Here is a 26,201-nt window from a genome sequence, read left to right as displayed (position 1 = left end):
GTGTATGAAAGTGTGAAATGACTTGCAGCACACACACACACACCAGCACACAAGCATAAGTGAACAGGGAACCTGCCATTCTCACAGCAAACAGCACAAACACAGAGAAATGAACTTCAATCAACCCTGCAATTAGACTAACAGCACAAAACCTATTTTATATTTTTAAAAGACGTGAGTCGACCATTCCCGTGCACTGCCGTGAAGACAGATTGTTGTGTTGTAGCCAAGGTACAACGGTGTCTATAATATCTTAATTTCTGTAAATCTGATTAATCACCCAAGACATAAACTACATGAATCACATCCTTTACTCACAGCATCAAACATTTAAACAACTGTATTGTTTCCTAACATTCATTCATTTTTCTTACTAGGGTCGCCATATTGGAATGAACTGCCAACTATTCCGGCATATGTTTTATGCAGCACATGATCTTTCTGCTGCAACCCTTACACTCACATTCACACACACTCTCATCCATTTCAGACAATTTTATTACCCAGTTCACCTTAAGCAAATGTCTTTGGACTGTGGGGGAAACCAGAGCACATGAGGAGAACAGGGAGAACATGCAAACTCCACAGAGAAATGCCAACTGGTACAGCCGGGATTACAACCCGGGGTGGTGTTAAGAAGGAAAAAGGGAATTGTAATTTCTCAGTACACACCTTGAATTTGATGAATTCGTCCATCATCCGTCATCCCAAGACAAAGATTTTTTTTAATAAACTGCTGGCTAATTTTTAGAAATTACTCAGTTTTAAGGTCTCACAGCAAGAAGGTCACCGGTTCGAGCCCCGGCTGGGTCAGTTGGCATTTTCGTGTGGAGTTTGCATGTTCTCCCTGATTTCGCGTAGGTTTCCTCAGGGTGCTCCGGTGCACTATATGTGAATTAAACAAGCTAAATTGTCCTTAGTGTATGTGTGTGAATGAGTGTTTATGGATGTTTCCCAGTAATGGGTTGCAGCTGGAAGGGCATCTGCTGTGTAAAACATATGCTGGATAAGTTGCCGGTTCATTATGCTGTGGCGACCCCAGATTAATAAAGGGACTAAGCCGAAAAGATGAATGAATGAATGAATATTTTTAACACACTGAGAGAGAGAAATGTGAGTCATGGTTCACACATTTGTCTTTTAAACCAAAGACAACCCCATAAGTCTTTTAATTATGTTAAAGGTCAACTTGCAATTTTAAGGCCTCATCTCATTCACTCTTTGCATTTTTGTCTCTCGTAAGTAGGTATATAGTACTGTGACTATGCCGTACATAAATGATGGTATGTTTGATTTAAATACACAATGAAATGACCAAACATGGCAGCATTTTATGTATATTAAAAATCCTATGGAAACTAGATCCTCTAATGTTAATGTCAGAGGTGTGTGGGTTTACTCAGATACTCGATAGTGACATTCATCAGTAACTGATGGAAAATCTTTATCTGAGAATGACCTTTCAAATGCCATGCCTTTTAAATGAAAGTAAAATCATTTGCACTTTTTGTTTAGATGAATTGAATTATCATTAAAGCTCATTAAGAATAAAATATGAGTAAAAGCACTCAATGTAACGGTAGATTGATTTCTCTCTGTGTGTGTTAGGCTTGGGTGGTAATGCGGTAATATGGTATACCGCGGGATCTAAGAATAGCAACGGTGTCTGTTTCAATACCATTATACCGTCATAAAAACAATGCACTTAAATAGGAGACAAGTACTAAATAATAAATATTATTTACTTAATGCCTACAAATGTGAAACAGTGAGAAGAGAGAGAGAGGTGAGGTGAGAGTCGCGCACCAAGTGAGCTGCAGTTTGGCAGTATTTCCAGTTTCGACCGAACGAGAAGGAAGACGTGGTAAATACGAACTAGAGCTCTGCATTCCCGCTGCTGTACCGCGAGAGCCGATCAGATTTCTTGCGGTGCGGGAATAAATTCTGAATAAAGCGCGGGAGTGGTCACTATTTTGAAAGGGAGTGGGCGCGCGGTCTAACAATAAAGGCTTGTGACACTGTGTGTCGCTTGGTGCTCTCTCTATGTGTGTCTGTATGAATGAGAGAGAAAGCGTGCTGCTGTGTGTCCCTTGGTGCTGTCTCTCTGTGTGTGTGTGTGTGTGTGTGTGTAGTTATGTTTTTGACCAGTCACAATCAGTTTTACAGAGTAATAAATGTTATTGCATTAAAAAATATGTAAAATAAGGCCATTAAATTACAGAAATTTACTGTAAAATAACAGATAATAAATGACAGAAATTTACCAGAAATTTAAATTTAAGCAAATTTTTGTAATTTAATATCCATTATTTTACAGGTTTTTTCATGCACCTCAGCTGCTGAAAATAAATCGTAAAATTACCGATTTTTTTTAGTTTTTTTTACATACAGAAAAATATTTGTCTATGTAAAAGGTTTTCATTTTAAAAATTCTAAATGTTGACATGAGGGTGCTTTCACATCTGCCTTATTTAGTTCAATTGAATCGCACTAGAGTTCGTTTTCCCTTGATTTCTGTGCATTATGGGATATGGAGGAAAAATATTTGTTGACAGTGCTTTACCAACAGAGAGAGAGAGAGGGGAAAACATTACCTGATGGATCGTTGGCAGTATTTCCACAAGATGACCATGTCGCAGTTTAGCTTAATTAATTCACGCCTCCTCCTGAAGTGATGACTCTGTTTTCCAGCCGTGGCCGTGCTTCATTCTCGAAATGTTTAGTTTGTCTAAAGTGATGTACAAAAACTATATAGTATACTATGAGCAGGGATACAATCAGTCAGCGCAGTCGTCCCTCCAGAGTAAAAACGACATTTTGTGTCTGCCGGTTTTGTTTACTTGCGGGAGTTCATTGGCATTTTCCCGCATGTGAATTTTAACTAATCAATAAGGAACAATATTCAACAACATCTGGCCAATGAAAGATGTGGATTTTGTCAGATGACTGCATTTTGGTTTGTTTCAACTGGTTCGGACCAAAGCCAGCAGTGTGAAGTGAAAACAACCCAAAGACGGCAGAAAATGCAACAATGTATCATTTATTGCCCTTAGTCCAGACCAAATGAAGCAAACTACAGATGTTTTTCAAGCACCCTCTAAACTAACTAAAGGGGTTCCAGAACCCTGAAGAGGCCATAAAGGAGTGCCTAAATTTGGAAGCACTGTTGCCTCACAGCAAGAAGGTCATTGTGGTATAGGTGAACTGAATGAACTGAATTGACCGTAGAGTGTGTGAGTGTATATGGGTGTTTCCCAATACTGGGTTGTGACTGGAAAGGCATCCGCTTTGTAAAACATATGCTGGAGTGGTTGGCAGTTCATTCCACTGTGGCGACCTCTGAAATAGAGACTAAGCCAAAGGAAAATGAATGAATGAATGATGGAATAAAATCATAACAGAAAATAATAACAATAAAAAAGTAAATCAGTAGATAATTGGATAAACAAACAAAAAAAAGTTTTAAAAAATAAACAATAAATATAAATAAATATACAAATATACATTTAGTAAATAGACAGTCATAAAATAAATAAATAATTAAATATATTAAATTATTTACAATCCAATAATTATAAATGATTTAAGATTTTTAATAAATTGTAAATTAACATTATACAGTTTATTTTTCCATTCTCTTTCTGTTCTGCGATACTAATTTGTTGTTCAGAAAAATCTGATGGAGGATTTGTATTAATGAATATGCGAATTGCATTTTGTGTGCTTTTATGTTTTTTATGTATGTCATATGTCGTATCAATGGTGCACTGTGTTGTGATAAATAAATAAATAAATAAATAAATAAATAAATAAAATAAAAAATAAATAAATGATCCAAAAATGTATTGAGTTAATTTGCAAAACCTTGCAATAAAACATAAAATCAAGTCAATTTTACTTTGGGTCAGAACCATTGAATCAAAAGTTCACTCAATTCAACTTGCTTCCCAAAAACTGTCAATCCAAACCTGCACTGGGAACACCACCAAAATCCACATGAGGTTTGATAAAGGCCATGGATTGTTAACATTTATGCAACATAGTTTGACAAAAGTTTAATTTTTCAAACTTCTATCTAAAGAATCACCCACTCACACACAGTTCATGCACTCGTCTTCCTCGCTCTTTCTTTCTCATTCATAAAACGAATGCTTCCTGCAAAACACACTGCACCATCTCAGCATCCGATACGTGAAGAACATGATTCAACATTTTTTTTTTCGCAGTTCTGTGCATTGAAATCACGAGCTTCATGCACCTGCCCTATGATACAACATTACTCACTGTTATTTCTCATCAGGCTCCAGCAAACGGCCTAAAACAAATGGTACTTCTGTGAAGCGTTACGCGCCGTGTGTGCAATAGCAGAATCAATGGTATTTATCGCTGGAGCAGTCAGGCAGAGACGAGAGAAAAGAGCACCTGCAGCAGAATCATTCAGCATTGATATTTAAACACAGCCCCGCCGAACCCTAACACTGCTAATCAGCTCTTCAAGGGAACACACTTTCTCTCAAGAGAGCGAGTGTGTGTGTGTGTATAAATGTCTTTGAGCAGGTCAAAATGATCTCCTGAGCGTCATAAAATAAATTGCTTTCAAAACTTCTCATCTCCATTTTAGCAACAAAGAATCGTCTGCAATTTATCCGCTCTGATTCTTTTTATGCAGCTTAAATAACATCAGATCTTTTTTTTATTTCCCTTGCGTCAGGAATATGAAAATGCAAGCAGCTATTCATGCATATGCATAATTCATGCTAATAGGAGCTACTTTGCTTGTTTAAGAAATTACGCAATTATCGGTTTGTCGTCACATGCACTTCTTAATTGGTAAACTCATTTGGTGCCTTTAGAAGGTGTCACTGTGATCAGACACGGCTTGTCGTGATGTCACTTCCCACTGTCACCTTTTGTGATTTACATATAAAATGGGATTCACACTTATTTACATATTTTGTTTTGGGGAGTTCAGTAGAATGTGTTGTGAATGCGCTACTAGATATCATTGTGACATAATTCCAGTTGCTATTATATAAATAGTTCAGAAAACATTTATCATTTCCTCATCAAGAAATTCATGAAAATTTTCAACACAGGCTCATTGCGAATACGTACTCCTGTATACATTTATGGAGAGCACGATTTATGTAGGCAGAGGTTCATTTCTTCTTTTGAATGATATGGGTCGATATAACCCCGCTGACAACTTCAGTTTCATTTTGAGCGACCGGTTGGCCTCTTACCAACGTGTGGACGGCTTTTCAGCTGTCACCAGTTTGCTTAGTAGCTCACCATGTATGTCGAGGACACAGAGAGGTGTTGACCTTGACAACGGGGTTCGAGTCAAAGAACGGTTCCAGAAAGCAGGTGAAATAAAAGGCAAAAAATAAAACAAACAAGTTAATAACAGGTGAGAACATGGTAAGATCTGAAAACATGGTAAATATCAGACAAGGGCTTTTCTTTTTCTGGACTGCTTTTGGGTTTAGGGAAGGCAGTGGGAGAGCCGATCGGTCGGTCAGTCAATAAATCGACAGTGGCCTCTGGTGGATTTAACACGAGAAGAACAGGAGATGATTCTGAAATGACACTCACGAGAGAAATTTGAAAACTGAAAAAGCCTCACAGTGGCTTCTGGTAGATTCGCAAAACCAAAAACAATGTACCTCCTGGGATGTATTTTGCATTCTCTAGAAATGTATACAGGGTGATCTATATTAAACCTGGGTTGAAAAACTAATAATTTACTCCATTTACTCTAATGTGATCCACTTACATTGTATTTACAGAATTTTTACCAATACCAATTTGTGACCCAGTGTGTGAAAACCAGGCCAAATCTGATTCTGAGATAAAGTTTGACTGTAGTCACATTTTTAGCATTATTTATCAATTAACCTAAATATTGTTGATAATGACTACACTGTCATTACCATGTCTGCTTCGGGAGAGACTTGGGGTACCAAGAACTGTCTGATTGTGCTGTGATTTTTGTGAGCTTGCGCTTGGGTTTAAACTCTGAGGGCTCTATTTTGACGGCCCATGCGCAGAGCGCAAAAAGCATGGCGCAAACGCTTTCAGGGCGTGTCAGAACGCATTTTTTGCTAACTTAAGGACGGGAAAATCCCCTTTGTGCCATGGCGCATGGTCTAAAAAGGTTGAGTTATTTTCTTAATGAGTTATAGGTGTGTTTTGAGAATAAACCAATTAGAGTCTCATCTCCCAATACCTTTAAGAGCCAGCTGCGTCGCGCCATAAGCGCATTCGTTATTTACAGGACGTTAAGTAAGTTCACTTTCGCTTTTGCTCTCGTGGATAGGGAAACCTTACCGTACAGACATCAATTAGCCTATAAATAATTAATTTCGTTTGTTAAGCGCAAAGATTTGTTTCAAAACTATTTCTAAATTCAGTTCTAATTTCCAGCAAACGAATAAATGGTTAATAATAATGAAGTGTGTTCAAAAACTTGATTTATTTCCAAATACACCTGCCATGCCCTATATGGTCTAAAACCAGACAGGTGGACAAATCAAAGCTTGTTTTTAATAAAACAAATATAAATATGGATATAATAAATAATACTGCTAATAATAATAACATTATACAAAAGCAAATTGAATGAACTGAAAAAGCCTCCCGAGATGAAGAAAGTATGAAGGCAGTGGTTTTTAAATTCATGTAGGCTAGAAATCAATATGTTTTGTAATATTTTAATCATTTATATTTATATCCTATATATATCTTATTATATATATCTTTAATATATATCTTTTTCATATGTAAAGATATTTGCGTATTGCTCTACATCTTGTGTGTAGTGTGTAAGCCAGGCGAACTTTGCGCCAGACAATGGACCGACTTTGTTGTGGTCTAAAGAACCATATATATATATATATATATATATATATATATATATATATATATATATATATATATATATATATATATATATATATATATATATATATATATATATATATTAATAGGGCCAAATTAAATGCTCTCCTCTGAGTAATAACTGAAAATATTATGCACAGCAGCATTAAATATAAAAAATTGTATTTACAAATTGTACCTCTTTTCCAATTAGTATGCAGTTTACTGTATACTCTATATACTCCCTCAGGATGATTGTGTTTATTAAAAAAATATCATATAATTATCAAGATCAACGTGTGAAAAAAACAACAGTTGTCATCATTTGACATCATGAACTCATTACTAGACAACAAGCAGTCGAAAAGTATCAGAAAAATACATCTGTCAAATAAAAAGCTGTGCAAACAAACTAATTAGCACTAGGAGAACATATTTGATTAACTTCTCTCTCTCCCTTGATAGATAGATAGATAGATAGATAGATAGATAGATAGATAGATAGATAGATAGATAGATAGATAGATAGATAGATAGATAGATAGATAGATAGATAGATAGATAGATAGATAGATAGATAGATAGATAGATAGATAGATAGATAGATAGATAGATAGATTTTAGAAGTTATCATACGGTGATAGAAGCACTTATAAGGCCAAATAATCTTACCGACCCAATTTGTTTTCCAAACATTAACATCACAAGACAATAAAGTAATCCTCCACTGTGTTTTATGATAGAGAAAAACAAATAACAGCTGAAACGGTCGACTGTACGGTCTGGTTCCAGTTTATCCTACAGTAATTTTCTATATGAGTCACAGAAGAGGTGGAACTAGCCCTGTGATCACTTTAAGCGAGTTTAAATGGGGATTTGGAGGCAGAAGTGGACAGATTTGTGCTGGCTCATTTCTCTAATGTGCTTTCCCCGCTGATGGTGCAGGGTGCTGGTAATGAAGTTAATTTAACGTTGGCGTAAAATGACTGGGAGGCTGTGCTTTTCACTGCTTTACACTTAGAGAAGATACAGCGTCTCATTAGAACTTTGCTGCGGCAGAAAACTTTCACATAGAACCCAGAACTGAAAGTTTCTTCTAAAACGCAGGTCCAATAATTAAGACCGAAGCATGCATATTTATCCACCCTCCTGTTTTTGCCGGGATTCCCCCGTATTTTACCATTCTATCCCGCTATCATCCCGTTTACAATATGGGTCCCATTCTGAAAGCGTAGCCCTACATACATTTCTGGAGATCGCGACTTATGTATGGCTGCATTTCGTCTTTAAAACTAACGCTACGGGGTGGTATGGCAATCCTTTTTGTGCTAGCAGCTGACTGCTTACCTCCATATGGACGACACTCCACAGTTGCCAGTTTGTCCAGTAGCTCGCCATGTACGTCGGCGGACTTGAGATGCAGAGAGGAGTTGACCATGACGACAAGGTTCAAATCTGGCAAAGAATGGTTCCAGAAAGCCACAGACACAAAGACACAAATAGTAGCCAAAAAATAAAATAAACAAGTGAATAACAGGGTGAGAATGTGGTAAAAATCAGGTGAAGGCATTCCTTTTTTACTAATTGCTTTTTTTAAATATGTCGATTGTGTTTAGGGAAGTGGGTGGGCAGGTCAATCGGTGCTTTTAAAAACACTATTGGTTGGGGTTAGGGAAGGCGGTGGGTGGGTCAGCCGTTCGGTCAGTCAGTCAGTCGACAGTGGCCTCTAGTGGTGGCACTCGCGAGAGAAATTTGATATCTCCAAAAGCGTACACAGCGGGCTCTGGTGATTTTGCGAAAACAAAAACTGCAAAAAACATAGCTCCTGGGAAGTATTTGGCGCTCTCCAGAAATGTATATAGTGGTATGTTTTCAGAATGAGCCTGGGTTGCCCAGATTTTTCTATAAAAGGTGAAAGTAGCATCAGAAAGCAGAGCTGTTCAAGAGAATTATCCTGTGTTCTTACATCCCAATGTTGATAGGTATGAACATGTCCCACAGTTTCCTGTTCTGCTATTGGCTGTCTCACTTCCATGAATCTTTGCCTTCCAAAGTGAGAAAGTGAGATTAAAGCTTGTTTTGAATGTGATGACGTAAAAGCACCATGTCTCTAGAAATAACATCAAGAAATATCTTTCTATTTTTAACCTGTGTGTTGTCCTAGAATTTTGTATACATCATTCGTCTTTTGGGTCAAAAATGACCTGCCTTCATTAAAAATCTAAAATAAAGAAGATAAATGATATTTCAATCCTCAAATCTGTTTTTCTTTGTGAATGTCTGGATTTGATGAGCAGTATGGAGTTTTTCCATCAATGGTTCATAAGTGGACAACACTCTTTTTGACTAAATTGCAGGATATATACTAATGCTAAAAGTAGCTGCAAAAAGGTGGGACGGGGGTTCTGTGGCATAAAAAATATTATTAAAAATGGTTTTATAGCTGGTGGGTAATTGAATAGTAACAAAAAATTATTTGTTCTTTTCAAAGTTTGTGGAAAAGTCACCAAATTTTCTGCTGTTAAAATGGTACCTGGGTAATTTTTGACCATTAAGTCAACAAGAGCGTTAAGTCTTCCTACTAGAACTACTTTTTTAATGTTTTATTTAAAAACCTCTATAATAACAATTAAAAAAGGCTTTTAATTTTAGTATTCCAAATTTAAACTTTACCTTTATTGAATCAAGTTTGGTTGCTGACGCTTTAGAAGCCAATGAGCTTGCCCCTTAACATTTTAAATGCCTAGTGTTACGGTAGAAATACGAACCGCATTTTTGAAGACCCTACTCCACCTGTATTTATATCTGCTATGGGGGTATATCATGTTTGCAGGAGCAGTGTGTTATATGTCTACATGTCAGTAAATATACTGGCAGTAACAACTCCCTGTACTTCCCTTGCCATAGTATCATTGCAGCAGAGTAGCAGATCTACTGGAGTCACCAAGTTTAGTGCCCACCATATACACTAGAAGGCACTCAACACATCACATCTGCCACAGAACCGGACTACCATCATGTCCCATCGTGTACATTACACACACCAGTTCCATATCAATACTGATTACAAACACAAAGCAGAAGCTCATGAGGACTGATTACCAAGAATATAAATACACCTCCCTTTCACACACACTTTGCTGAGTCTTGTAAACAAATAGTTTTCCTTGTTTAGCCTACCCACGTTTTGACCCTGTGTTCTGTTTATAGTTTGTTCTTTTGGCACCTGTCCCGACAATTCGACTATTATTTTGAACTTGCTATGGATTACCTGAATGCTTCTGTCTGTCTTTGTTTTGACATTTGCCTGCCTGATGAATCTCTTAATAAACTGCATTTGGATCCTCACCTCACTTGCCAGACCAACTCATTACAGCCAGATACAGTATTTTAATTACCAAACCAAATCTCTTCTGTAGTTGTCATGACAGAATAGGTAATATGTATTTTTCTTCAGCAAAAATATCACTGCAGTCAGTTCAGACCAACCAAAACATTTTTTGTGTGTGTGGTTTGGTGGGTGGTGCTGTTTGTGAGCTGCTTTTCCATTAATGTTCTATGGGTGCACATTTTTGGGCAAGGACAAATTAACAATTTTTATTATTTTTTTTAAAAACAACATGGTTAGATCAAGTCTTTTGTGTGTGTGTGTGTGTGTGTGTGTGTGTGTGTGTGTGTGTGTGTGTGTGTGTGTGTGTGTGTGTGTGTGTGTGTGTGTTTATGTGTGTGTGTGTGTGTGTGTTCAGATGGCAAACTTCGGGAAAAAAGTCTTAAACTGCTCAGATTAAGGAAACATTTTCCTTTTTTTAATTTAAGCTACATTTCTAATTCAAAAGGTATAACTTGCAATACTTTTTACAGCATAAGGGCTAATTTTTACTAATACTTTCAAAAGTATTGAGAACAGATACTTTTACTCTACTTGCATAAAATAGTTTGGGAAGTAAACAGAGTATGATTTTTCAGTGCTCTTTCCACCACTGGTGTCTTGTGTATTCTCATTATTACCTATTATAAACCTGTGATATAAGATCTCTGTTAAAGCCACTGTCAGTCAACAGTTCAGCATCAGAGTCCATGAAAACAAACACAGCTCGCACACACATGCAAGAAAGATCTTTATAGGTGGCCTAGCAGTAGGGAGAATGTTAAATGGAGTTTAATGGGATGAATGGTAGGGAGTGTTTAAGGCCTCAAAGGCTAATGGACCAGCTCAGTGTGCGCAGACGACATGCTGGTCCTGTCAAAGCACACATAAACAGTCGAGTGCGCACACACCACTGCGTTTTAGAAGCCACGCTGTGTCTCTCTGAAATGGATGAGTGATTGTGATTTGTGTTGTTTGAATAATTCTTTGAAGATTGCTTGCGTCTTTCACCAACTAATGATTCAGGGAAGGCCGCATCGACATGTACATTCACACTCACTTACACACACACTTGTGCACTTGCTATCTTCATGGGGAATTCTCATAAATATGATAATTTTTATACTGTTCAGACTCTTAGATATTCTATTCTATTCTATGCTAAACCTCACAGGACACAATATGTACTTTTACTTTTTTTTTTGTGACTTATGAGCAGTTTTTGTCCTGGGGACCAAAAATGTTCCCCAAAAAAATTGGTCCATACAACATAAAGTATACAAGATACACACAATTGCACACACACACACATTTATTCATTCATTTTTCTTCAACTAAGTCGCTTATTTATCAGGGGTCACCACAGCGGAATGAATCACCAACTATTTCGGCATATGTTTTACGCAGCAGGTTCGCTTTTAGCCGCAACACAGTACTGGAAAACATCCATGCACGCTGGCATTCACACATACACTACAGGCAGTTTTAGTTTATCCAATTGCCCTATAGCGCATGTCTTTGGACTGTGGGGCAAACTATGTTTCGACACAGTGTCGAGATTCCAAAGCACAAATGTTTCAAGAGTTCACACTTAGCTGATGATTCATAAAAAGCTAGTTTGGCATGCTGTCCCGGGAGAGAGCCCCAAGCTCAAGGGATCCTCGAGCCCGGGGCTTCCTCCCGTTGGCAGAGCCAGAGGGGAGCCTGAGCTCGGTGGATCTCAGAACTCCCCGGCTGTGTAAGCTAAGGGAACGAAAAGGGGTTAGACCAATGCTTGATTGTTATGCATGTTGAATGTCTTTGGATGGTGGGAGAAAACCGAAGAACCCGGGGAAAACCCACGCGGACACGAGGAGAACATACAAACATGGTGGGACCAGCGCCGGCAGTGTTCTTGCTGTGGGGCTCACGGTGCTAACCACTGGGCCGCCGTGCCGCCCGATCAGAGGTAAAGGATAGAATAGGGGAGGAAGGGGGAGTTTCTTCCAAACGAAGATAAGATGGATTGAAAACTGTGGTTATTTATAGTAGCTTAGGGCTCATATGATTGGAAGATAGTGATTAGCAAATACGAGACCGGCTGTGATAAATCATAAGCATGTGATCCTCTAGTTTTGAATAAACTTCACTTAAAAACACTGCACCAAAGCATGATCTGAAACACTCAGGTCACTTGTCTAAGGTGATTCGAAACACTAAGTTGAGTCAAAGCATCTGTCATTTCATAAGCATTTTAAGATGTGGGCTGTTTCTCAATATGCGTTCTTCAACGGTCTTGTGTCCTCGTGTTCTCATGTAACGCCATCATCAGCTGCCAAAGTTCGGTTACAATACTCAAGACCGCAAGTACGGAGGTCGCGTGAAACTTCCCGGATGTGATCTTGATATCGAGGATGTACTGATGCAGACTTGAGCGCCGAACTCGCTCTTGAAGTCCCAGAAGTCAGTGTGACTGGGGGTGGGAAGCGCAACATTTTATTTAGATTTATTATTAAAGTTCAGAGATATCATTTATTTACCTCTGAAGTTTCCCTAAATGAAACGGTGACAGTATACATCACCATGAACATCTTAATAAAGGAATAAACACATTAAGGGTGTTTGTTTGCTGAATTTCGTATTAAAATCAGTTTTATTTATTTTGTGCAACGTATATTTATAATGTTTTTATGCAAAGTATATATTTTAAAAATGGGGAAAAACAGTAAATCGTTGTATGAATGCTGTAATGTTTAAATCATTTACTTTTAAAAATGCGTGAAGGTCATGTGACCATCAGGAAGAACGCAGCATCTCATTTCTCAAAGGACATGTTCTCTGCCCTCGCGGTCTCCTGAGTTTGTTCTTCCGAGGACACCTGGCAAAACCGGTCTCCACAAGAATGCAAGTACGTTCTCTGCTTTCTTGGAATTGAGAAACAGCCCTGGTGAATCTGCATTTGACTGACAAGGTCGAAAAAAAAAAACATATAGTCTCATGTAGCCTAGTGGACCAGGCTTGTGCACAGAGTAACTTTGCTGCAAAAGTCCCAAGTTCGAATCCCGACTTGTACAAATATTCTGAAATTATGACTTTATGTATTTTAATAATGTTCACTTACATTTACCAAGACTCAGCAACAATGTGTGTGTGTGCTGTGTTTATAGTCCATTTGATTAGTACTGAACAACTTCAGCTGTGTGCAGGGGCATAGTGGACATTTTAAAAGTGTGGGGGATAGTAAAAAAAAATTAGGTTCATTCATTCATTCATTCATTCATTCATTCATTTTCTTGTCGGCTTAGTCCCTTTATTAATCCGGGGTCACCACAGTGGAATGAACCGTCAACTTATCCAGCAACTTTTTACGCAGCGGATGCCCTTCCAGCCACAACCTATCTCTGGGAAACATCCACACACACACACTCATACACTACGGACAATTTAGCCTACCCAATTCACCTGTACTGCATGTCTTTGGACTGTGGAGGAAACCCACGCGAACGCAGGGAGAACATACAAACTCCACACAGAAACGCCAACTGAGCCAAGCCTCGAGCCAGCGACCTTCTTGCTGTGAGGCAACAGCACTACCTACTGTGCCACTGCTTCTCGAAAATTAGGTTAATATAATTATTAATCACCTGTTTCTAAAAGGTCTGTCTCAAAAAGTGAGGGGGACGTATCCCCACCTGTCACTACGCCCCTGGCTGTGTGTGTTTGTAATCAGGGGGAATCTGCGCCAGGTGTGTGACTGAAGTGCATGATGGGATCTGTAGTTCATTAAAGTGTCAGATTTGTAGTCCTCCAGCGATCTACAAACACTCGATTGCTGGTAATTGTGACACTAGGTCCCAAAAGAGGTTTCCTCAGATATATCTCATTTTGTTAGTATAGCTGAAATATTTTAAATTAAAAATGGTACAAATTCTTTAACTGTCTTTCAAAGCTATTATTTTTTTATTATAATTTTTCTACTTATATCCTTAGTAGCAGTTTGGCAGCATCACAACATTTGCAAATATTTGTGCCTAGCATAAACCAAATAGAATATGTTTTGATATGAAATAGCAGTTGGTTGGAGGCTTTGGTTGTAAGAAGCAATAACGAGCAATCAACCAGCTGACATGATGACTCATCATATTAAAAGCAGCACGGTTGATTAGTTTGATTGACAGCTGCAGAAACAGTATCCGGTGTATCTCCATCTGACCAGACTGAAAATACAGAATAGTTAAGTAGCATAATACCATATATAAGCCGCACTGTCGTGATTTGGAATGTCTTTGGCTGTGAGCCTGTTTCTGTTCACTTCATTTTAACATGCTGAAGGTTTGTGATTGGCAGCACTGAGTCTTTTGTTTGGAGAGCACGACACGTCACTAGCTTTGCTTGAGCTGTGTGGACAGTGGAGATACACTTAATTCATGCTTCAGGCCTATTGTTTTCATTATAAGAAAGGAATTGTGGGATTTTTCTGTTTTGTTTCAGCTGGATGAGGGAATTATGAGGGAATAACATGGAAATCTTTGTTAGGGTGTATGTGTGCGTGAGAGATACTATTGCTAATCTTTTTTTCTTCCTGTCCATTAGAAAATACTATCACTCTTTTACAGCTCTGAAGACCATTTCTAAAAATAATAATAATAATAATAACAATAATAATAATTATATATGTATTTTTTCTGTAATATATATTTACAAAATAATCAATTTAAGTCAAAATAATAGCTTTATTTTTTTTTTATTACTTCCAATGTGTTTCTTAATAGAATGAAGATTTTTTAACCACATTTTAAAACATAATAGTTTTAATAACTCATTTCTAATAGCTAATGTATATTGTCTTCACCATGATGACAGTGTGTTATACTTTTCTATTTACTTTGCAAGATACTAATATTAAACTTAAAGCACAAAATTGGATATGTAAACAATAGTTAATAGGCTATCAAAATAGTAAACACAAACACAAGTCCACTAAAAATAATTTTGTATGCTCAAGTAGCCGACATCTTGATCAGTTTATTACAGGCAAAATATACTTAGGCCCAATCCCAATTCTATTTTTGAACCCGTTCCCCTTGGCCCTTAAAACAGGTGTGAAGGGAAAGGGCTTCAAAATTTACCCCTAAGAATTGGGACACTACTACAGCACCTGCTCATATCATCATATGTCATCGAGATCTCTTGCTTCATATGAGATCGACGATTACGACTGCTGTAGTTACTCCATTTGCATTATTTTTGGTATTAATCTTCAGGAAATCACTTACGGTGACAGTATCATGTCATCATAACAATATAATTTGGCAATAAGATCGTAACTATACTATGCATTACAGTGGCCATATTCATCAATGTAAACAAAAGAAAACAACATTAACATTTTAGCAGACGCCGTAAAAAGGTCATTCCCAGCCACAAGACTTTTCTGACAGGGTATTTGAGTGTCATAAAGTGACAGACTATTGTGGTACTGCTATGCAGAAGTTATTATTTAGGACTATAGATAGCAAAATTTAGCGGTATTTATTTTAGCGAAATACCATTATGATTGTATTAAAACATGTCTGTTGTAAAAATTTGAAATAATGACAAAAAACACTAATTTGTGGATCTCCTTCCGTTGTAGCTGCATTCAGAGAAATTTTCTAACCCCTTGGTTTCGAGTGTGGTCCTGAAATATCTAAAGGGGTATTTAAAGGGGTATAGTCCTTCCCCTTAGATCATACATTTATATACACTCAAACACATTCTCTTTGCGTTCGCCTTCACACTTAAGAGAATTGGAACAACTCTAGGCCTTCACGTGAATGCGCAAAACGAGGGATAAGGAGAAGAGCTAAGGGGTAGAATTGGGATTGGCCCTTAGACTTTCTTTCAACACACATAAAGTTTACTATGGTGTAATTTTAAGTAGACTATATTTCTGATTTTAGCATTGATTTTTTACATTAGATGTCGCCTACCCTGTTGTTGTCTATTTGAAGGAATGCGTCAATAGAGCTGCCATTTTAGTATAGGGTAGTGCTCCTTTTGAAATGATTGTGTGACCAAGGTGCAGTGGAAAACTGGCCATCCAGAGCCAGAGATAAACACATACATACATATATCTACAATCGGGAGTTTTTCCTGTGGTCAGTAGGAAAATATTTTTTTAAATTACGAAAGTTATAATTTTACGAAATCACTTTTCTACATTGATGGATAAGTGATAGCAAGGGAATTGCTGACAAAGAGCGTGTGTTTTAGTGTATATAAATGTATAATCCTCCCTCCCGTGTCCTGTAACACACCCCATCTCCTGCTTTCACTTCTAATTCTAACGGAGGGAGCGATTTGTTTGTGAATTAATCCTCGTTATAAACGACTCATTCACTTAGTCGACAATAATAAACGTCTCTAGCACCACAGAGTCTTGTTGTCATATTTCTTTTTCATTGTTGAGGGGGGAGATTGTTTCATTGTTTTCATTTTTGGTAATATCGTGACTTGATACTTTTGGTAATATCAACAGACAACATAACCACAACATTGTATGCTAGTAATTCCAATATCATCCATATAACAAATGTTTTCAGTACATCCCACTAACGTAGCAAAATAACTAAGAACGACCCTGACAGGTACTCTATTATTAGTATTAACTTTCTTATTCCATGGTTTACTGTCAACGTAACTGCATCATCTTAAGCCTGTAATTTAGGGTAAAGTCTGGATTTGATACGCGGCGGGACGAAATGCAATATACAGATCATTATAGCAGCATTTTTTATGACACTGTATAACAATAATTAATATTTTTACAGTACTGTGACGGTTGGGTTTAGGGTAGGGTGGGGGCAGGCTTTAAAAAAACAATTTACTGGGTAATTTAATAGACAGCATAAGTAATATTCGGTACAACTGCTGTTTTTAAATTAATGTGATGGTTGGGTTTAGGGTTGGGGTGGGGGTAGATGTTAATAAAATACAATTATTGAGAAATGCATTAATATTTAAATAATTCACGTTAACTTCCGGCCGCAACCATATCAGATCTAGCAACAACACCGTAATTTAGTTACCAGTAGGCCAACATGCTGCCAGAGTGCTGTGTTTAATGAAAACCCACGTTTTAGTACCCTGGTCTCTACACGCCTTTACAGATATAACATTACATATACACATATATATATATATATATATATATATATATATATATATATATATATATATATATATATATATATATATATATATGTTTTTGTAAAGATTTTTTGTGTCATTTGACATTTACTGTGTTTATTAAACAATGAATTTGCTGCATAAAAAGATTTTGTTTAGTTTAAAGAAAGTATAAAACTAGCAATGCACTTCTATAAATGTCTTTGTGAATTAAATTTAGAAAATAATACATACAGTACATACTTGCCACCATGTTTGTCATGAAGTCTCGCTCTTTAAGTTGAACACACACACACACACACTGTGTACTCTGTAAACACAGCAGCAGAGAGCCGTTTATAATGCCTGACGAAGTCTGTTCTCAGGCTTGTTAATCAAACTAGTCCAGATGTGTCGAAATATTTGCGGTGCTTTCAGGACCATAATTAAATAACAATTACAACTGACTAACAGCTTTTTCCGCGCTGTCTGCGCGTTCGTGCGCGAGCCTCGAGGGACAGAGCTCGAGTCATGGAGCAGTGTCTGTTTTCACAGCCAATAACACGCTAATGAAGAACACATCAAACCTGGAGCCTGGAGAGGAAAATGAAGCGTGAGTGATTTGTTCTCTTCATAGATGTTCCGTCAGTCATGCGTGCTCATCTGAAGATCCAAAGAAGGACACACACGTGGCTCTTAATGGCGGGAAGGTGAATCTCGGAGAGAGCAGAATGTTGTGTCTCTTCTCATTTTTCTCTCTCACTCTTAATCATACTGGGGTCGTGACTCTCAGCATGTTAAACAGAACGGAATGATCCTTAATGCCTGTTAATTAATACTAATCACCATTGTGACATCACATAAACAAACAAAGACACACACACACACACACACACACACACACACACACACACACACACACACACACACACATCCTTAAAGGGATACACTATTTAAGTATACATGTTTTATTATTATTATATTTTTGTAGTTCAACCTGGTTCCTTTTCGTAAGTTTTTTTTTCACAAGGGTTCAGTGAAAAACAAACCAAAATTAATGTATTATTTAAAGGAAATCCTGACCTTTTAAGTCTATTAGCACTGTTCACAGCAAACTTGTGAACAGAAACGTGTCATCAAATTTTCTGTTCTCTGAGGTAAATATAGGCTACCTTGTGTTTACTAAGTTATTGTGTTAGTTTGTCAAATGTCAGCATTTGAAGAGCAGAGAGGAATGCATTGTAGAGGGGTGAGCGATGTATCTGAGGACCAGGGGAGGGAGACACATGATTTCCAGGAGATTATCAATCGTTAGTGGGCTTTCCGGGAGTCCCTATGCATATGCGGAAGACTCCTGGAATTTCCCAGGGATTGGAAGTGCTACTTATGCCAAGTTCAGACTGCATGATTTTCAAAGTAATCGTGTCACAGATGTTTTCACACTGCATGACTATCTGAGTTAGCGTTTTGTCGCTGCTTTGTTTACACTGCAAGATGGATCGGCGACAGGGGCTTTCACATTGCATGACTTTAGATTAGGAAGAATCGCTGACAACTTTGTCTAAACTACATCTCACAGCCAAAAACACGTAGTATATCTTTTGTTATTAACTACATAATGAGAAAAAAGCCTTTAATGAGGTAGAAAATTTACATATTTGCTCACCTGGGTTTAAAGGGAATTAACAAGTTCTCTTTAACTTTTTCAACTTTCTGTTTGAAACATCAAACAGACACGGGTGCTACTGTCAAACCTCCACTAGTTTTCCCTCCATTTCTTGGGTCCAAATGAACTGAAAATGAGCACTTTTAACTTCTCCTCTTATGACCTTATTCTAAAATGCGGAAGTGCGCCTGTTTTCGCGATTGTCTTAGAACTTCCGATTCAGTCGCCTTTGGGAGAAATGACTAGGAATAATAAACGGCAGAAAACGGTCAAACTACTTGCTCTACAAACAAATGTTTGCATGACTACAGACCAAGCAGAATAATATAATAAGAAAATATCAAATTGCAACATCAAGCAGCGTAATAAGCAGTTTTTAACGTCAAAAAAGGAATGGAAGTGAATGAGACCGGAAGTCTCAAGTCAAAAAGATTCAAACGGCAGCGCCTGCTCGTCTGCGGAGAATAAGGTGAATAGCCTCCCGCTGGCCTGCAGGTACACACACACACATGTGAATGCTGCCCTCTCATTGGCTTTAGGCGATCAGCGATGTTATTTTCAGTCAAACCTCATTTCAAACGGCATGATTTGAATCGCCGACAGCTCCAGATATTTAGCACACCAAATATCTCACAGACATAGGCGACTCATCAGCGATTCTCTCAGATTGCGTTCATACTGGGTGATTGTCACTCACATGTACGAGCACCGATTTGCCTGTGATTTCAGGCATTTGTCGGGGTTTCAAAATAACCTGTTGGCGAGTCAAAATCGGGGCTAAAATCATGCAGTCTGAACTTGGCATTACATGAATCACAGTGCGCTCGAAGCAATCAGAAAATTTTAGATGTTTTTCAATTAGGTACGGCTAGAAAATGCGTGTGCATCACGTGTGCGCCGCTTGCACACTATATGCTTGTCATGCAAGATAATTGAAAATCTCCTTTGAAAATGACCAACTTACACCCTAAGCTTATTGGCATTCCTTCCAAGGCACGCGCTCAGCAGCCACATTTTAATAAAACTATAGTGCTTCATACCAAACATTTTGTATCGTTATTGACAATAAAGTTCGGTCAATAAATACCAATACCAATTTTATCGCCCAGCCCTAGTTTTTAACCATAGGTAAATACATTTTTTTTTGTCCTTATTTTATTTATTTACAAAAATGTATTTGACTTTGAACTATTCTTTTAAGACTAATATTCGATGCACATTTGCAGTTCAAAGAACAGATATTCAAATCATAATTCAAATCATCCACCACAAAAACACCTTTTATTTTTATTCTTTTTTTGTGTTTTATTAACTTACAATCAGTCGGTTGACTGGTAGAACCAATAAGCATGTGATTTGACCACAGTGGTTATGATAGAAACAGATTTGAAATGATGTTTATTGGCAACTTTAGCAGGAGGTGAAGCCTTTCCAGTAGAAGTTTTTGCATCCCGCTTTACGTTCCCGAGCGGGAATGTGGTTTGAACTCTCTGCGGAACGTTCTAGTTCCACACGGAGATCCTCGTTTTCATCTGTTGTTGACAGGTCACTCTCACGCATCTGCATTTCGGGCATGGAAAGCAAGGAAAGGAGCTCTTCGACATCTTTCTTTGTCCATTCCTGAGAAAACACACAACATTTCAGTTCATTTACCACCTCACCTTCCTTTTTATTTGTTGAACAAACACCATCTAGTAAAGCTAATGGTGTGTGGTAATTTAGATTAACGTATACATGAGGTATAACCGAGGCTAAAAGAGTTAAAAGCCATTTTGTATTTATTGGGGAACGTGTTTTGATTAGAACTAAATGTGTCCCATTAACTTAGAGTTCCTGTATAGTAAAAGATAATGGATTTACTTGTCGTAAGTCGTAAATGAGAAAAGCAGGTTCATTTAGCATTGTGTTTTTGTGAGTGAGGGAAACGGAGTAGGACTGGAATTAATGACGTCTACCTATAGAATTAGATGAGTATTGTTGTCATTTCTAATTTAAGCATCTATTAGAAGTAGACTGATCTGGAGTAATGTGCAAACGTAACATTCCAACAACACTGAACTGAAATATTAACTTTATCCTACACTAGTTCTGCTGTTTTTTTAATCCCAAATTGGGGGGGTAAATTCGACAAATCCAAGCAATTCAATAAATTCGATTCAAATTAGATTGAGATTGTGGGTTATAACATATGCAGTCCTATTTAAATGGATAGATTTCTAACCATTTATGAAGCAAATACCCATATTGTAACTTCATTTACATTGATTACAATATAATAAGTCAAATGTCTTGTAATAACTCCCAGAAACACTCTTCTTTTTCTAATGATTGCACTAATGACTGCACTATAACCCTTTAACTACCCCACCAAGAAAAACAAATCTCCTAATGTTGCTAGTCAACACACTCAATGCATATTTTTTCCCAACACAAAACGTAATTTCTAAAATATCGGTAAAAAAATATGGTAAAAATAGCGGAATTAATACATATATGAAAATATCAGAAAATGTGAAGTGTGAGACCAATTTATTACAAAAAAAAATTCAAAATAAAACATTTTTGAATACCAAATCACCTTTGTTTTTTAACAAAATATTTCAGATTCTCATTTAACATGTTTTCTTGTTTGTTTGTTTTTTAAAATTAGGCCAAAATCAAGTGTAGTAGTGCAACAGGATTAAGTTTGTTTAACATTTTTGTAAACCAACAATGCTGTGTGTGTGAACCATTATTTAAAACAGTCATTCTTTACATTACTTCAACAGTCATTATTTAAAACAGTTAAAACATGGTCAACCATTTGGTAGAGCGGGCAGTCAAAGGAATAAAGGGTTTAAAAAATGATTTTTTTATTTGTTTCTTCTGTTTTTTCCATCCAATGCAAGTCAATGTGGTCCAGTGTTGTTTTGGACTACTGTTTTTCATTGTTTGGTTAAAATCTATAGTCTGTAAAATCTAAAATCTATCTAAAAAGTCAGTACAAGTTTAGAACAACAAGGATAAGTGAACAATAATTTGGGTGTAAGCTATTCAGAACAAACCAAAAGAAAAATGGCTAAATTGATTTTTGAATAGTAGTTTCAGATCATAAAAATTAAATGTTGGTAAGTTGAATATAACTGGTAAGGGAAGGTGTGGAGCATACAAGGTGCGTGGACAAAATGCAAATATAGTAAAAAAATAAAATAAAATAAATAAATAAATTTTAAAAAGGGGCGGGGACTCCTGTAACACTTGCTATAAAAGGAGAACATTTTATAAAATAAATTTCCGCTTCCTCAATAAAGTTGAATATATAAAGATTGCGATAGCAGATAAATGAAAACTGCTACTGATTTGAACAGATCCTCTCTTAAAGGTTCCACAAGAGGCTTTTCAGAGCAGTTCCATTGAAGAATCAGGTTGTTTCATAAACATTGACTCTTAAAAATAAATGCTCTATTGGTTCTATTTCCATTGTAAAACCTTTTGTGGAACAGACATTTTCCATGAAAGTTGAGGAAATGAAACAAATGAACATTGAATAATGCTTAATTTAACATGCTTTAGTGTTTTTTGTAGAAAAAAATAATTAAGATCCTGAATCCTAACAGGTTCCGTAAAAACAAAAAACAACCTTGTAAAAAGAAATGTTCAGTAACACTTTATTTTGAGGGTCCATTTGAGTATTAGACTGTCTGCTCAATATCTGCTGATACTGCTGCCTCAACAGACATTTAACTGACCACAAGAAACTTCACAAGTACATGTCAATTTACACTAACCCTAACCCCAAACTAACAGTCTACTTATAATCTAATGAAAATTAGTTGGCAGGTAGATGCAATGTAACATAAATTTAACAAATGGACCATCAAAATAAATTATGATCAAATGTTCTATTGGTTCTATTTCCATTGTAAAACCTTTTGTGGACCAGAAATCTTCCATGAAAGTTAAGGAAATAGAACAGTGAATAATTCTTAAAGTAAATATGCTTTAAGGTTTTTAGTAGAAAAAAAATAAAGATCCTAAGATTCTAATGGTTCAGTGAGAAAACAAACATTGCCTTTTAAAAATAAATGCTCTATTGGTTCTATTTCCACTATAAAACTTTTTGTGGAATGGAAATCTTCCATGAAGGTTAAGGAAATAGAACAATAGAACAGTAAATATTGCTTAAAATGAACACTTTAGTTTTTTTTTTTTTTTTTGTAAAAATAAATAATAATAATAATAATAAAGATCCTAAAATTCTAATAAATGGTTCAGTGGAAAAACAAACATTATCTCTTAAAAATAAATGTTCTATTGGTTCTGTTTCCATTGTAAAACCTTTTGTGGAACAGAAATCTTCCATGAAAGTTAAGGAAAAGAACAATATAACAAAAAAATGCTTAAAATAAACATGCTTTAGTGTTTTTTATTGTATAAAAAACAAAGATCCTAAAATTCTAAAGATTTTAATAGTTTAGTAAAAAAAACACATCTTAAAAATAAATGTTTTATTGGTTTTATTTCCACTATAAAAAAACAAAAATCATGATAATAAAGATCCTAAAATTCTAAAGATTTTAATGGTTCAGTGAAAAAAAAACATCTTAAAATAAATTTTTGGTTCTATTTCCACTATAAAATCCTTTGTGAAAAGGAAACCTTGCATGAAAGATAAGGAAATAGAACAGTGAATAATGCTTGAAATAAACATGCTTTAGTGTTTTTTGTTAAAAAAAATAAATAAAATAAAAAGTCCTAAGATTCCAAGTACAGTGAAAAAAAAAAAGTTCTATTGGTTCCGTTTCCATTATTAAACCTTTAGTGGAAAATAAATCTTCCATGAAAGTTAATGAAATAAAACTATAGAACATTTTCCAATAGAATTTGAATTCTAATTTTTTCTTGGGACGCCATAACATGACTTCTATTGCACTTTAACAAATCCCTCCCTTTTATATAGGCCCCTGATCCGTGTTAATCTGCGTTTGAGACTCACCTGTGCCTGTCCAATGGCTCTCGCTCTCTGCAAAAGTCTGTGATGGCGGAAGTCCATCTCCGGTTCTAACTGGGAGTTAGCACTGCGACCACATAGCACAAGAGACAGACCCAACAGGGCCAAATAACACTGCAGTTCACACAGCCTCATCTCAAAGCTCTGTTGTCCGCTTACGGAGTGTCTTTTTCGAAGCTGTGGTTCTGGTTCTGGACCCTCGGCAAGTCCCTGGGGCTCTTTTTAAACTCTCCCTCCACTCGTACGGTTGACTGACAGCTGCCCAGGTTGCCGGGTGATGGTGGATTGTGATGTCATAAAGCGTAGATACTTCTGCTCCCACACTAATGGGAGACGCTCTCATTAAGATAAGGCAAATGAACGAATTGCGAGTCGACAATGGGAGCTACAATAAAAGCATTAGAGTGAATGGCTTCGGGTTTGTTCAGCTAATCTAAAACAAATACAACAGAGAAATGCCTGCACGTCTCTCTCTCTCTCTCTCGTTTGCTCTGAAGAACACAGGCCACGGCAGAAGTGAAGGATGAAAGCTTTTATAAACTTAATTGATTCTGAATGAAGAGTTTAATGTGTCTTTTCTGGAAGTGTTGACACAAGAAGGACGTACGTTTGTGCTGCCGGCGACGTTCCTATTGAAAAGATAAAGGAATTAATTGAACAGTTAGTGAATTCTGAATTAAGTTTCAAAGCATTGATGAAAGATACAGCGACAGGTGTTTTTGGGATACATGAAAGAAGGCCCAGATGTAATAGAACTTTATAGTAGAAGATATATTATTGTACTGGGTGGCACAGTGGCTCAGTGGTTAGCACTGTTGCCTCACAGCAAAAAGGTCACTGGTTCGAGTCCCTGCTGGACCAGTTGGTGGTTCTGTGTGGAGTTTGCATGATCTCCTCGTGTTCGTGTGGGTTTCACCCGGGAGCTCCGGTTCCCCCCACAGTATAAATACATGCGGTTTAGGAGAATTGAGTAAACTAAATTGTCTGTAGTGTATGAGTATGTGTGTGTGTGAATGAATGAGTGTGTATGGGTGTTTCCCAATACTGGGTTGCGGCTGGGAGGGTATCCGCTGTGTAAAACATATGCTGGAATAATTGGTGGTTCATTCCGCTGTGGCGACCTCTGAATAGAGACTAAGCCAAAGGAAAATGAATGAATGAATGATATTATTGTACTAAGATACACATCAGTGTTTGCTCACACAGCTCTAGGCAGAATATAATTTTGGTTATTTATTTCTATGTGTATGTGTGGCAGCAAAGTACTCATTTATTAAAGAGATAGTTCAATTACCTTACTATTTTATCTCCTTTGTGTGGTTTTTAACAGTTCCTTTTTTCTTTTAAAACTGCTGGTTGATGGTGCCAACTGACTTCCATAGTAATGGAAAAGAAAAGATCTGTTAAAGTCAATGGGTAGACCAGCATTCTTCTAAATAACTTCCTTTGTGTTCAATAGAAGAAAGAAACTCAAATAGGCTTAGATTGAAACTAATTATTGTTCAAACTACTTATATATGATGAGCTGAATCAACACAATTCTTGAGTTTTTTGGTATAACTTAATTGTTTTAGGTTCAAATTCATTCAATTTCCTTCGGCTAAGTCCCTTATTTATCCAACTAGTGCGCGTAAAGTAAAGAGCGGGGGGAAGGTGCATGCAAACTGGAAAGCGGGGAGTGGGTATAAAGAACGTTGCGCGTTGGCTTCGGTGGGCATGGGGACTTAACCAAAAAGCTGAGGACTGGGGGGTGGGGTTGAGGAGGGTGGATGGGGGGATTCCGGGAGTTTTACGGGATGTTTAATGTTATGATAGCTGTTTTAACATGAAGATATTATTGAATTGCATCTTATTAGAGTTATAAAATAGCATGGTAGGAAGCAGAAAATGTTCGTGGGCCAACAACATGATCACATTAAAATGGTCTATAGCGCATGTATTTGGACTGTGGGGGAAACTAGAGCCAGAAATGCCAACTGCCCCATCCAGGACTTGAACCAGCGACCCTCTTGCTGTGAGGCGACAGTGCTAACCACCGAGCCACCATGCAGCCATTCAACAATTATTAAGTTAAGTTAATCGATTTATGTTGGGACAACATAAAAAATTTTGTGTGAACCCTGTATTTGTTTTTACAGTGAGTGAAGTGTGAATAAATAATGACAGAATTA

At 36.9% G+C, this 26,201-nt stretch overlaps 1 protein-coding gene across 1 annotated transcript; it reads right to left on the bottom strand.

Moving 5' to 3' along the window:
* Window positions 1–20,299: 20,299 nt before the first annotated feature.
* On the bottom strand, window positions 20,300–24,234 carry sst1.2 (somatostatin 1, tandem duplicate 2). The gene is made up of 2 exons (NM_001386222.1): window positions 24,016–24,234; window positions 20,300–20,660 (listed from the first exon to the last, which is right to left on the bottom strand). The coding sequence occupies exons 1-2, from the start codon at window positions 24,163–24,165 to the stop codon at window positions 20,451–20,453; spliced, it is 360 nt and encodes a 119-aa protein (NP_001373151.1). The 5' UTR covers window positions 24,166–24,234; the 3' UTR covers window positions 20,300–20,450.
* Window positions 24,235–26,201: the final 1,967 nt, after the last annotated feature.

Source organism: Danio rerio, chromosome 15 (assembly GCF_049306965.1).
Source record: "Danio rerio strain Tuebingen ecotype United States chromosome 15, GRCz12tu, whole genome shotgun sequence".
Classification (NCBI taxonomy): domain Eukaryota; kingdom Metazoa; phylum Chordata; class Actinopteri; order Cypriniformes; family Danionidae; genus Danio; species Danio rerio.
The sequence above is the reverse complement of the archived record's forward strand: the minus strand, read 5'-3'. Positions and strand labels throughout refer to the sequence as shown.